Genomic DNA, 12999 nt, shown 5'->3' on the forward strand with positions numbered 1-12999 from the left:
ACTAATGCACTACATATTTGCTGGTAATACCGGTACCTATGGCCTTAAACGCGTCAAACGTTTTTTTTCGGGCTGGGCCCACTTGGACAAACCCTGCTACAGACATTTATTAAATTAATAGAAACAACTGTAAAAAGTGTAAATTACCGGAGTAACATTGCGTTGCACCACTATCTGACCTCTAACAGCTCTGATGCGACGTGGAATGGTATAATAGAGGTCGTGAATGGCAGTAAGTGGAAAACACCACTCCGCGTGCAGTGCATCACTCAGCTCCGTGAAAGGGGCGAAGGTGGAAATCGGCGCTCAAATTGTGTCACCTAAACAAACCACAAATGTTCAATTATGTTCACGTCCTGGCATTGGGCGCGCCAGGAGTGGTGTTCAACTTGAACACTGATGCGCTTTGAACTATGCTGCAACTGCCCTAGTTGTGTGAATGGGCGCATTATCATCCTAGAATATAGCATCATCGCCCGGAAACAGAATCTAGACCAAAGGATGCACATGGTCCCCTAAATGGGGTCATAACCACACGCAATGACGCGATCAGTAAGCCTGAGCATACGACCTACTGAAACCCAGGATTTGCGACCCACAGCACCATAGAGCTACCGCCATGTTTCATAGTTGGACGGAGACACTGCGAATCATATGCATGTTTGGGGATTTGCCACACATAAACACGGCGGTGGTTTAAAATAAGGTAAACAATGTCATACATTTTCAGTCAACAGTGGTCCATGTTTCATGTTTGCCGCATATATTATCTTCATGCTAAAGCGTTAGGTCCCTTATTAGCTATTTCGCCAGTACAACCCGAACCCGTATATGAATGTCATGCAACTCGCGGTGAATTGTAACTGTCGACATAAGATGTGGAATGTGCTGCTTGAGTTCCTCTGTCAATTGCACCGCAGTCACACGACAGTTCTGAGTGAAGAGCTGCGTTAATCCTCGGCGAGACCCGTCATTAAGTGTTTTCTTCTGACCACTGTTCCTGTTCGCCGATGTAGTTTTGCCGCGAGTTTTGTAGATCACCTTGAACACTTTCTCTCGCGGCATAACAAACACACTTATCACTTTTGACACGCTCGCACCACATAACCGAACATCTACAATTTGACCTCTTTGCATATCAAAGAGATCGCTCACTTTACACTATTATCGTCTGCTCAGTTTACTGCACGCTTCCGTTATATGTACTGCTCCTCACATTGTACAGAGTTTACTCACCGACCGCTACCAACCAAAACATCTGAAATGTTTCCGACCCCAGATGATTCCATTAAATTGATAAATGTCTAGACTCTCGCTTTATCTATGTGAGCACTTTTACTGTTTATTTATGTTTTTAGGATTAGGAAATATTTTGGGGAATTTGACATCTATGACCTTTTAAAGCCCGTCACGTATGAAGAATGACGTCCTTCGGGGATTATACTACCCGGAAAATGGGGAAGAAAGAAAGGCGTGGGGAAGAAGAAAGAAGAGAAGGATGAAAGCCGAGAGGAGCTGATGGAAAGAAGAGGAATGGTTTATAAGACAAGGTGCGGTGGTTGTAATAGTTGTAATATTGGTGAAACGGGGAAAAACTAAAAGAACGATTAAAACAACACCAAGATAATGTGAAATGGGAAAAAGAAAGAAATGCTCTTTTTAAACATGTAAGGGACACGGGGCATAATATTAATTGGTGTGAGATTGAAGTGTTAGCAAGGGAACAAAGGACGTTAACAAGAAAGTGGAAGGAGGTCAGGTTCATTGAAAAACAGGAAAGCTCTGTTATAAATTGTAATACAGGACTTAAAATTGACAAACAGTGAGGCAAAGTCTTAATTTGTAGCTTATTTTTCCACTGCACCAGGGAGGGAAATGGATCGGTGTTTAATTTCATTTTTGTCAACTTCTGTTATGATTGGCTGAATCTGTTTTGATCAGCCAATCAGCGTTCAGAACCATTTTCTGTGTTTCTGTTATATTTAAATGCAACTCTTTCTTGTTTTTATAGTGTCTGATGAAGCCAATATGTTCAGTTAGTTGGCGAAACTGTCACACATTTATTATTTTATAAATAAACGTTGCTTTGCTCAACAATTTTTATTTTAGTGTAAGTTATTGAATACAGCAAAGCTAGTATGAATCAGCTACAGAGGACTGTGCAACTCTTTTCATATTTACTGTGCAACTCCTGATGTGTAAGGTGTCTTACGGTACTGAAATTATTTTTAAAAAATTATTAACTGTAACTTCAAAAATAGACGAAATTTGAAATTGTGGATTTTTAAAAGTAACTTCCACAGGACAGGGCAATAAATTAAGGATACTGAAAACGAATTCAAAACGTTAGTAAAATTGTTGGATTACTAGAGTTGGTGACTCAACACTGAATACTTCATTTTCTGTTTCCTTTTGCAAACATTAGAATTATATGATATGAAACTACGGTCTCATTCCTTATTTTACCAATTTTATTATTAATTAAAAAGCTGTGCAGGAAACCGAAAGATTCTTAATCCTCACACAAATTTTCTAAATCCCTGAAATATCATAAGAAATAGATACATAAATGAAATGCACAGCAAGAACGATGTCCCAACTTTACATAAAAGTGACATTTAAGTTGAACTTCCCGATAAGATACGAACACCATCAGCCATGCGATCACGATGTAAATAAGAGCATCCGTCAGTCCTGGGAGTTTCCCTAGTCAAACCATCTGTCAACTACAACCTTCATCAATAACTACTCTTCCAGTTACGAAACACATGATCAAATAACCTGCTGTTTTTCCTCTCATATGAATAGTCATTTACTTGTTTTTATATTCCCCTAACGACCTTCAACTTAAACTTTACAAAAGAAAAAAAAAACCTGCAATGCCGTAAGTTCTGTATAATTAAAGATGGTTTCCTGGCGTCGCTAAATTGATACAATCACAGTGAAACTTGCTTTTCTTGTCTATCTGTATTATTATTATTATTATTATTAAACTTATACAGGAGCAGTTAACATCTAGAAGTTTTATTTTGAAACTGTTACTGCACACAATGAATTCTATCTGCTCAGCAGACTCTACAATGCGGAAATTCCAGGGTATTTAAGAAATAATTCATTTACGCTAGGGGTGGGCAAAATTTATACATTGCTATCTTCTCCCAACCCTGAAATTTCTTAGGGGCGGACATTCTTAATGATGGATCGGACACTGAAAATATGCTCGGTACTATTAAAAGTTCTGTATAACGTACAGCCGGCAGAAAACGCATATAACAGCTAAAATTATAAGCAACAACAGAGATAAACGTTAATACCATACCGCGCACTGTCATGTGCAGATAACCTAACGTTCTCCTTAAAACTGCATCTTTTTAATGTTGTGACTTACGAAATACCGTATTCTCCGGTGTATACGACATAACCCCGCCATAGAGGACCCAAGTTCGTGCTGAGAAAAAGGGTAGGGCCTCCTCTGAGACAAGCAGGCGACGTTCTCAATGTGCTCTGTACTTTAGGAGAAGATCGGAGCTCGGGAAGTGTGGAAACAGGTAATCACGTTATATCTGACTGATGCCCTTTATAAATAATGGGAAATAACTGGATAACAACCTACCACAGAATGAAGGCTTCGGTCGATCTCCAAATGATGATTAACCCGTGTCATTGGATCCAGAAATGTACGTGCTACCTAGCCATAGCCTCATCGAGGCAGGTGAACATGTATGTAAACTGCCGTCCATATCGGCGGAGAGAGCTCATACATCCTCCGAAATGGCCAACTAGGTCGTGCCCTTGGATCCCGGAGATAAGACTACGTGTTATCCCAATACCTATGAAAGAGGGGTCTTCGGTGTGCCCGGTAGAGCTGATCCGAGCTGATGCGTCATCTTGGGTTCGGGATATGATTTATATCATAATGCACCTCTGTACTTTAAAAGTAAGAGAGGTAATGGGAGCCTCCTTCGTCCCATTTTGTAACATTTACTGGGCAGGACCCACGACCCTATTGGGAGGGCCGCCGCCCCCAAATGACCGTGCCTTTAAAGGTAGATAGTCTATATAAGTCAGTGTGTCCGTTAATGTTGCTTGGACGGCCCTACTGAGGAAAATGGTGGTTCTTCCCAATTGGTGGCTTACACGTACTACGGAGCTACAAGGTGTACGTGGTACCTCAACACGAGACAGCCCGATATTGCTTGGACAAGCCTACCAGGGAATGAAGCTTCGGGGGAATCTCAAATGGCCCATGTCTTTAAAGGTAGACAGTCTACATCAGTTTTTGGCTCTGACAATACACAGTGCACTTCTCTACTGCAATTAGAGAAAGTCCCGTATTGAGTAGACGATCCTACTGAGGGGGGGGGGGGCAGTCTACTGCCTGCAGAGAGATCAAATGGCAACTGAGGGAAGATGCCAATCCCAGGAACCTGGGTAGCGGCATCCGATTCCAATGGAAAGAAAGTATCTTTGCAGGATACGGGGTGGTCTCACACCCAAATGGTGACTTGACCGTAACCAGGGAGACCCAGGTTCGATTCCCGGCGGGAGCTCATGTATTTAGGATTCCACGTTAATCAGTAGGTCCAAGTCTCATATAGCCTCACTGTTGAACGAGATATTAAACTTAAAATCAACTCAACAAGTGTTATTAATATATATTTAGTACTTTGGTCAATTTTGTCTTATTAATACTGTCGAATATTTCCAAAGCTATAATAATAATATCCATTAGTTACTGTATACAGCTTCTAGTTTCAACGTTGAATTCACATGGTTTGGAAGTCTACCGTAGTTTTACACTCATTTGTTGATTGTCTGCTATATGTAATGACCTGTGTGTTGTTTTGATTGATAGAACCTGAGTACCTAGACTTGGTTGTGAGTGGCTTGTGATATTTATTTGTTACTAGTTATGTGGAACATCAATATGAGAACTTTTTTTCCTACTTCGCTGTGCGACTGTGAAAGAGTAACAGTAAGATATGTGTAATTGTGAATGATAGGTGGTTTATTTGTGTATTTTACTCTTTTGTTATGCATGGTAAAAATACATTTCGTGAACAGTGTGGTCTTATTTGCATTTCTGGAACTTTTGGAAAGTAAAAATTGGCTTACTAACTTCTTCACTGGTAGCCTACCTCATGAAATATGTTTATTACATTATCCCAATTTATATATTAACGCATGAATTCCAATTACGGAAGTGGTGCATTTAAGAATCTGGAACATACATTATGTTATGATATACTTAATTCTTTCTTGAGGAAATGTACTCTTAGGACTTTTAAACATTGTTTCCTATGGAAGGAGTTGCATTCTCCGGTGCAGATTCACTTTAGAAGTGCTTTGCCGTTACGGTCAAAAATACAATGGTGGTGATATACGGCATGCCATAAAAGAAAAAGCACTAACCAACCTACGGTTGGTGGCCACTAAAAGCAAAAAGTGTATTTAACTGAGTCATGCAGGAGTGGAACAGGGGAGCACAGGGGTGCGAACCGTATGGCAGCCGCGTCGGCGATGGTGGGTACGCGCAAGCAAAGATTGCAAAGAAAAAACTTGATATGGTATAAAACCACAATTCTTACGTGTAGGGTCGCTTGGGGACACATTTATGCACCAGCATCTACAGCTGTGGGGTAGACTGGTCAATGTCCCACCTGTTACTAGCAACAGGATGTCAGCGAAGCAAACCTAACCACCCCAAAGCATTATAATTTTAATTTAAACTAACTGGAATGCCCTTCTTCGCACAGGAAGAATACTGTTTATGGAAAATCTTCGAAAGTAAAGAAATACCTGAAGTATATAAGAACGAGCAATGTCTATCGATTATCGAACCAGCTCGCCGGTCTTCGCATGCGCACCAAGAACAAGGTTAATGCAAGAGAATGCAAATATCTTAAAAATAGGCAATTAGCAACCCAGGCAAAAACGTTTGAACTGCCTGCTTCACAGGCAATGTGGTTCACTATACACACACGTAAAATTTGACCCTGCTTCCCCCAATTTACTCTCAAATTAAAAATCGAAGAAATAGCTTCGAAACTGATGGTTTTAGGTGACTCCTTCCTATGTGAAAATCTGATGATAGACACGCGTACACACGTTTTTATTATATATCAATATAGACGCAGGAGGTGCTATTTTTAATTAAGTTGTAATTACTTCTTTACAACACAACAGGTTGTAGTATTCGGATCTAATTTCCAAAGGAAACATTTTCGGTAATGATGGTCGAAACAACGAGCTGTGCAAAACACCAGCAGGCAATTATAACATCTAGGTGCTGCGACTGTTCGAAGAGCGATGTCAAAGAAAGCTGAATATATCATAATAATAAAGTCTTGACAAGTGCAAAATTATAGACTGAAATAGTGATGTTGTCATTTCCTTTCCGTTACCATGGTGATGGCCATGTTTTTTCCTATACAAACGCGTAAAGCGAATAGTGTATTTAGTCTAGTAGAAAAAAGGACAACCGATGTAAATTTATTTAAAATTATAAAATGTTTTAACGACTAAATAATGTTGGTGGGAAAAGGTACAGATTTAGAATATGGAAATAGCATACTACGAATAAAATCAAGAAAATTCATAAAGACTTACATTTAAGAAACTTGTTTCTAAAAGCGCCACATCTCTTAAGTGAAAAGGTAGGAATCAAATAATTAATGTAAACCTCATTATCATGTAATCCACCTTAAGAAGCAATTATACACAATAGAAACTCCCTAACGTGCAGACTGACAAACTGTTGGCACTAGGAAAACTGTAAAATATACGATTTTTAAAAAGAAAAAAAAACTTTTAGAACAATATTAATTCTGTTGGGATATTTGCTTCTCTTATGTCTACTCTTGGTAATGGAAGTGCACAATATTAATGTCTAGAATATTCCAAAAGAAAGGGGAATAAAGCAAGCGTTTGGAATTTTTCAGTACAGACCATCAGTGGATATAGGTCAATCTTTTCTTATATTCCGTATCAACTTTTTTCTTAAACATTTGGAAACAGTACAATAAGAAAACATCCAATTATGAATGGTTCAGCATATATTCTAAAAACTGTTAATCATTAATCCTGTTCATGTATGCAATGCTATGATACTTATATTAATGAATCATAAATTTTCCAGAATAATTTAAGATTAATATCTGATTATGAATAAGATAAGTACATTTTTTCTCTTTGTCTTTTTCTATATCTCAGTTATTTTAGTTTCATTGATTGGAAATTTTAAAAAAGAAACACAAATATTTCATTCAGTCTAATGTTTGCAATTCCGAAATATTTCATCACTGTTTTCGCTTTGCATTTAGGCCCTTGGTATTTAGGCTACTTGTTGTTTAGAAAATAAAATGGCGATCACCTTAGCAACGAGAAGGATGTGACGTCTCGGCGATCACCTTAGTAACGAGAAGGATGGGCATCACACTATTTCAGTCTATTGTACCGTAAATATGCAAGCTATTGTAAATGGACTCTGGGTCAAAGCAAGCGAAATATATTGACGTACTGTGATCAGTGTTCATTGTTACGAACATTGTTTAATCTTATGTTCGTTGATAGTTGAAGAGTGTTCGGGATACTTTTCTTTTCTCTTTTTAAACACATCTGTGGATGGAAGTGCTAGTAGCCAAGGCTGCGGGAGCAAAATTATATAGATTTTATACAGAAGTTGTTAGATACAAGGTGGTCTGCCAGCGCTGATGCTACAAACACTATATCGTGCCACAAGTTAGTCCAAATCTTTAAAAGTCATTCTCTTTTTTTATGTTCTGGTTGTACTTCTTGTGTCCTATGCTGAATGCAATTAATCAATTCAACTTGGTCCTTAAATACGACAATCTACAGACAAGATCATTGAAGTAATCAAGTATCTTGGGAACTTTAGACCTTCAGACTACTGCAACAAAATGAAGGGCTGATATTTAATATCTCCCCCAACTTAGCACATATAAGATTTATAGTGTGTTACTGACTTTACAAAATATAGCTGAGCTAGGGACAGCTAACGAAGGGAGTTAGAAGCCTCGAGGGCCCTTGTACTTCTACCTTTATCACAATTTAGACAAAAACATGGTACTCGGTTCTGGAACCATGAAACGAGTTGGGCGAGATACTAAATGCCATCCAAATGAAGTTATGCTCCACCTGTTTCGAAACCCTCGAAACGTCATTGCTTCTATGGTCATGCATTGACTTAGCATACTGCCTTCACAAACAACCATACCGTACTTTCTTTTTTTTTAACGGAGTGAGGTAAAGAGCACACACTCTGCATTATGCTTAGATTGGTTCTTTGAAATAACCTTACACATTTTTCCTGTAAATTTTACAAATGTGTGGTCACGGATTCTAACCAATGCAACTTAGGTATATATATATATATATATATATATATATATATATATATATATATATATATATATATATATATATAAAAGTCCGCGTAAGCACATTGGTAAGTCTTTACTTTGACTCCAACTGTGACTTTAATCGGTTCTTATAGGTTCAGTTACTTCCTGGAACTGTTTGTGCGTGAGTCACTTGTTAGAACTGTTCGTGCCTTTGGTGTGACGTCTTAGTTCATATTTTTCCCACTATGTGTCTGTGTAGTCATATGGTAGTTGGTTAGTAGTCACATGTTCTGTGTGCATGTATGTGTGTGCTGCTGTTTGTGGCATGCGGGAAGCGCGTAATTGAATTGGTTGAATTGAGTTAGAGAAAACCTATCATAGTTGTGGTCTAAACTGAAGATATTTTCGACGTATTCTAAAAGTGGACGTTTATTGGTTTCTTGTTTGTAATAATAGCAAGTGTGCTCGGTTTAATAAAACGACGTGTGTGCGGAAAGGAACATTTTTCAGTAATGTTGAGTATTGTGCATGTGTTCTTGGTATCTTATTTTTTCGTGTGTGGAATCAGCAGTTATGAGTTCATTATTCATGAGATTTCTCATATGGCGAAATCGTGAGTGTTTTCTTTTTTTTAATTCATATTATTTTTATTCTTGATTTGTTTTGCATTTGAGTATTAGGCAAAGTATTGTCTTGTTGAGATGTAATTTTTTTTTCTTTGTCATGCACTGATTTATGATTAGAGACGAGTGTTTTTTTTTAATTTTTCCCTTCTTATCTTAGCTTTATAGTAGTGGTGTGATTATTTATTATTATTTTGGATGTTTTTATGGTACTTGAGCGGGGGGGTTGGCGGGCGGTAGCCCCCCATTTAGATCTCAAAATTCATAGTCACCGCTTCACCTGAATTGATGTTTAGTAACATTGTGGCCCTTGTACTTATAGTATAATTCTTAACATCGTATAGTAACATTGTGGCCCTTGTACTTATAGTATAATTCTTAACATCGTACATTACTTTCACTGTGTTAGTAATTGTAATCGATTCATGTGATCCGGTTCCGGGAGCAGTTTAGGAATGATTCCTAAACTGCTCCGGGAACCGGATCACATGAATCGGTTGAAGTCACAGTTGGAGTCAAAGTAAAAATTTGCCAGCACATTTTACAGTTGTATCAGTTGTGTTATAAATTTAGGCAACCTTTATAATGTGCGCTCCAGCTGGCATCCTTACACAAGCACTTGTAACTACATTCGATTAATACTAACTAAATGGATCCAAACTTCCCTACACCTAAGCGAACCTGGCCGTATCCTCTACATATCGACGCACAGCGGGAGCATGTAATGTGAAATTTATCCATCTAAATTAAAGAAATTAAACTTACCATCATTAATATCTTACTGCAACGTTGTGCAAGCTCTAATCGTCTTGAAATTAAATCATTATCTCTGCTAATCATGCAAGCTGATTCTCTGAATGCAGCGGAACTCGTTCGTAATTCGAATCTTGTGGACTCGTCTAGAAAACCATACTGTTCATCTTCATGTAAAAATGATTGAGCAGCTTTCGAACGGAGCCATGCTTTGCCTCTTCCTGCAACTGTATCCATTTCGCTTAAGTCTTCCATCCAAGCAAATAACTCGCTATAAACGCAGTGTTAGGTTCACTTTATATCACATACCGTTGTTATCTTAATGATTCTAGTAAGAATTTAAGCTGTTTTGTGTTTAACAGTCTAAACTTCTTTCTTTGAGACATCAAGTATACTTCACACATCTAGTGTTTACTTTTAGATTCTGTACTATGGAGAAGAAAACAAATTCAACCTTGGACTCAAAAAAACTGTTTGCACAGACGCAGCACAGCATCACTGAGCTAAGAATAAACCACAAGATTTAAATACACAGCAAAACGAATCAATTCCATCGTTGTTTTCTACCAGCTACATGGAAGCACTATTCTCAAAATAACTTTAAAACTATGGGAAGTTCTGATTTAAAATATCACAAAATACAAACAATGCATGAAAACGACGTATCGTAGTTTTCTCCTTGTACTTTTCTGCTTTTCTCCTAGTCGAAGAGTTCACATAAATACAGTAGTTGAGGACAGCGCTACACAACAAAATATCCAATCTTCTACACTAAAGAGATATTAAAGTAAACAAACTCCGTTACTTCACGACACACAATGTATTTTATCTCGTACAAAAATACTGAACTTAGAAGCAAGACATTTTCTGCATATTGTACTACGTATATAAATCACTCACATATAAACAAATATATTTTTTCGTATTGCAAAACACACTTCATTTGTCCGTCTACTAATAGTACGAAATATCCCCAAAAGAGAGCAGCACCGAGCAAATATTTCTTATGCAGTACTATACGAACCGGCTAAAATTTTAGGATTGAATAAACCAGAAGTATTAATCTGGAACATAGAAATTATACATGTTGTAAATTTTACAATACACGCTCCACCTGCACATCGATAAATAGTACCGCTTTAAAAGGGTATAGTATAGTATAGTAGGGTAGGGTAGGGATCAGGGTTGGCTGGTTTAAACCAGCTGGTATTTAAAAAAAAAATGGTTTAAACGAAAAAACAAAAAATATTCGTAAAAGTGTAAATGTTCGTAAAATCTTGATGAACACACATTTATGTTTTATCACGTTTCGCTCCCGTATATTATTCGTATTATATTCAGACCTAAATTCCCCATTCATTACTCAAAGATATTATACTACAAAAGCAACCTTATGCTTACCATATGAATGTTTCTTTTGTGATTTTTTATAGTTTGTTCTTATTGTTATGTAATTGCAATCAAAGAATAATTCTAAATATTGTTTCGTTTTAATAATGTTTACTATTGATAAAATACAACGAAGTGCCGTACTTTGGAGGGGGGAAGGGGCATGCAAACCCCAAGAGGCATTTATTGAAATCAGAAATATCTTTGGTATCTATTTATGTATAAATGAGTCAAAGCCAAAAGTAGACTCAAACATTTCTTAATGATATGCAAATTAAGTTGTTGTATTTCTTTAACTTGCACTAATAAAAGTCGTTGTGAACTAACTTGGACGAAATTAGTTCTTGGTGTACTCTGCAGTATTTTGAAATTGTCCATATGTAATTCTGTACAATGGTTTCGCTTGTGCAACTGTTTATCGTTTTGTCCTTCTGAAATTACTTTTGACAATTATATTACCAAGTATGTAAAGATCAGTACAAAGTATTTTTATGAGGAGTCCGTGAGTGAGACGGCAGACGTATCGCATTTGTGGCCAATTAGTCCCGGTTTCGAGTTCAAATGGAGGACAGTTTCTCTCGGGTGTAAGTCAAGAAGCGGTCAAAAATCCGAAGTCTACTAATAACCCTATTAAAAGAATCGAAATTAAAATGCTATTTGTGTGGTCATATACAGAAGAAAATTACAAAAGTTTACAATTATTAGTGGAAATTAATGCTGTTACCCATTTCGAACATTTTAAAAGCACATAGTTTCTAATGTATTGAAATTTCATTTCTTATCGACAATATGAAATTTCATTTTTTATCGAAGTATCGATAGTTATAAATAGTTGTAAATTTCCGTAACTGTTCTTCACGTGGATTTGTATACAACCAAAGGTAGTTTTGTCAAGTTCAACAGAAAGTTCAAAATAAGCCTTTTGAAAACAGGTCGTACAGTCTAATGGTCTGTCCAAGCAAATTCATAAAAATTCAGCGTATCATAACAACAAAAGCTGCTTCTCTTATATGTTAAAAATAATAATAATAATAATAATAATAATAATAATAATAATAATAATAAATAAATAAATAAATAAATAAAAGCAATCTTGGTGTGGTGTGTAGAGGGCGCCGAAATCTCTAGCTACGGCTCTGCCTACGTGTAGTACAATATAATAAAACTCCATTTAATGGCATCGCCGCATTGCATTAACAACAGACGAAAATTTTCTGGAGTTGATTGTTACCGATCGTTATGATTAGGAATAGTATTTAGATCAAACTATCCGATGAAAAGGAAGGAAGCGGGCCTGTAAGGTACAGTCACCCACATAAGTACCTGGACCCCTGACTGTTATAATTCCATTGCTTGGGGTCCAGGTACTTATGTGGGTGACTGTACATGGGACCTGTATGTTAGGTACCATCCCGGCATTTACCTGATGTGAACGAGGAAAACCCAAGAAAACTCCACTCAGGATGGCTGGCCTGAAAAAACTTTTACACCTTTTCGATCAAGTGTCGCTACCGGGAATCGAACCCAGAACCGCTTGCACCAAAGGCAAGAGCGTTAGCGACTACGCTACGCGGGGCCACACTTGTTACCGGTAGTAACCACTGCATAAAAATGCCCTCGCTTTCCTACTCGCATTGCTATTTCTGAGAATCTAGCTAGGTTTGTGGTCAAGAAAACTTTATACCTAGGTATGTTTGTGGCCAATCCTTTTGACAGTGAATTCTCGGGAACCATAGACTCTAGAAAAATGCCATTTTCACTAATCGATTGCAAATTTTGTGTGGATTGTTCAGTTCTAATTGAATATTTAAAAACATAGCCGTTATTTCTTTATTACATTTTTGAGGGATATACTAGAAGTGTTAAACTTT

At 37.4% G+C, this 12999-nt stretch overlaps 1 protein-coding gene across 2 annotated transcripts in view; it reads right to left on the bottom strand.

The window, feature by feature from the left end:
- The window catches only part of LOC145689415 (uncharacterized), a 117230-nt gene that overhangs the window by 66107 nt on the left and 38124 nt on the right, over positions 1-12999 (bottom strand). Inside the window, exon 1 of one of the 2 annotated variants that reach the window (XM_081763570.1) lies at positions 9752-10706. The exons of the other annotated variant lie outside the window; for it this stretch is intronic. Within the exon in view, the coding sequence (XP_081619696.1) occupies positions 9752-9994 (243 nt within the window). The 5' untranslated portion in view covers positions 9995-10706. Of the gene's footprint in view, positions 1-9751; positions 10707-12999 lie in introns of those variants that run through there. 2 annotated transcript variants of the gene reach the window in all.

The sequence above is a fragment of the Thermobia domestica genome, chromosome 1 (assembly GCF_964235325.1).
Source record: "Thermobia domestica chromosome 1, izTheDome1.hap1.1, whole genome shotgun sequence".
NCBI lineage: Eukaryota > Metazoa > Arthropoda > Insecta > Zygentoma > Lepismatidae > Thermobia > Thermobia domestica.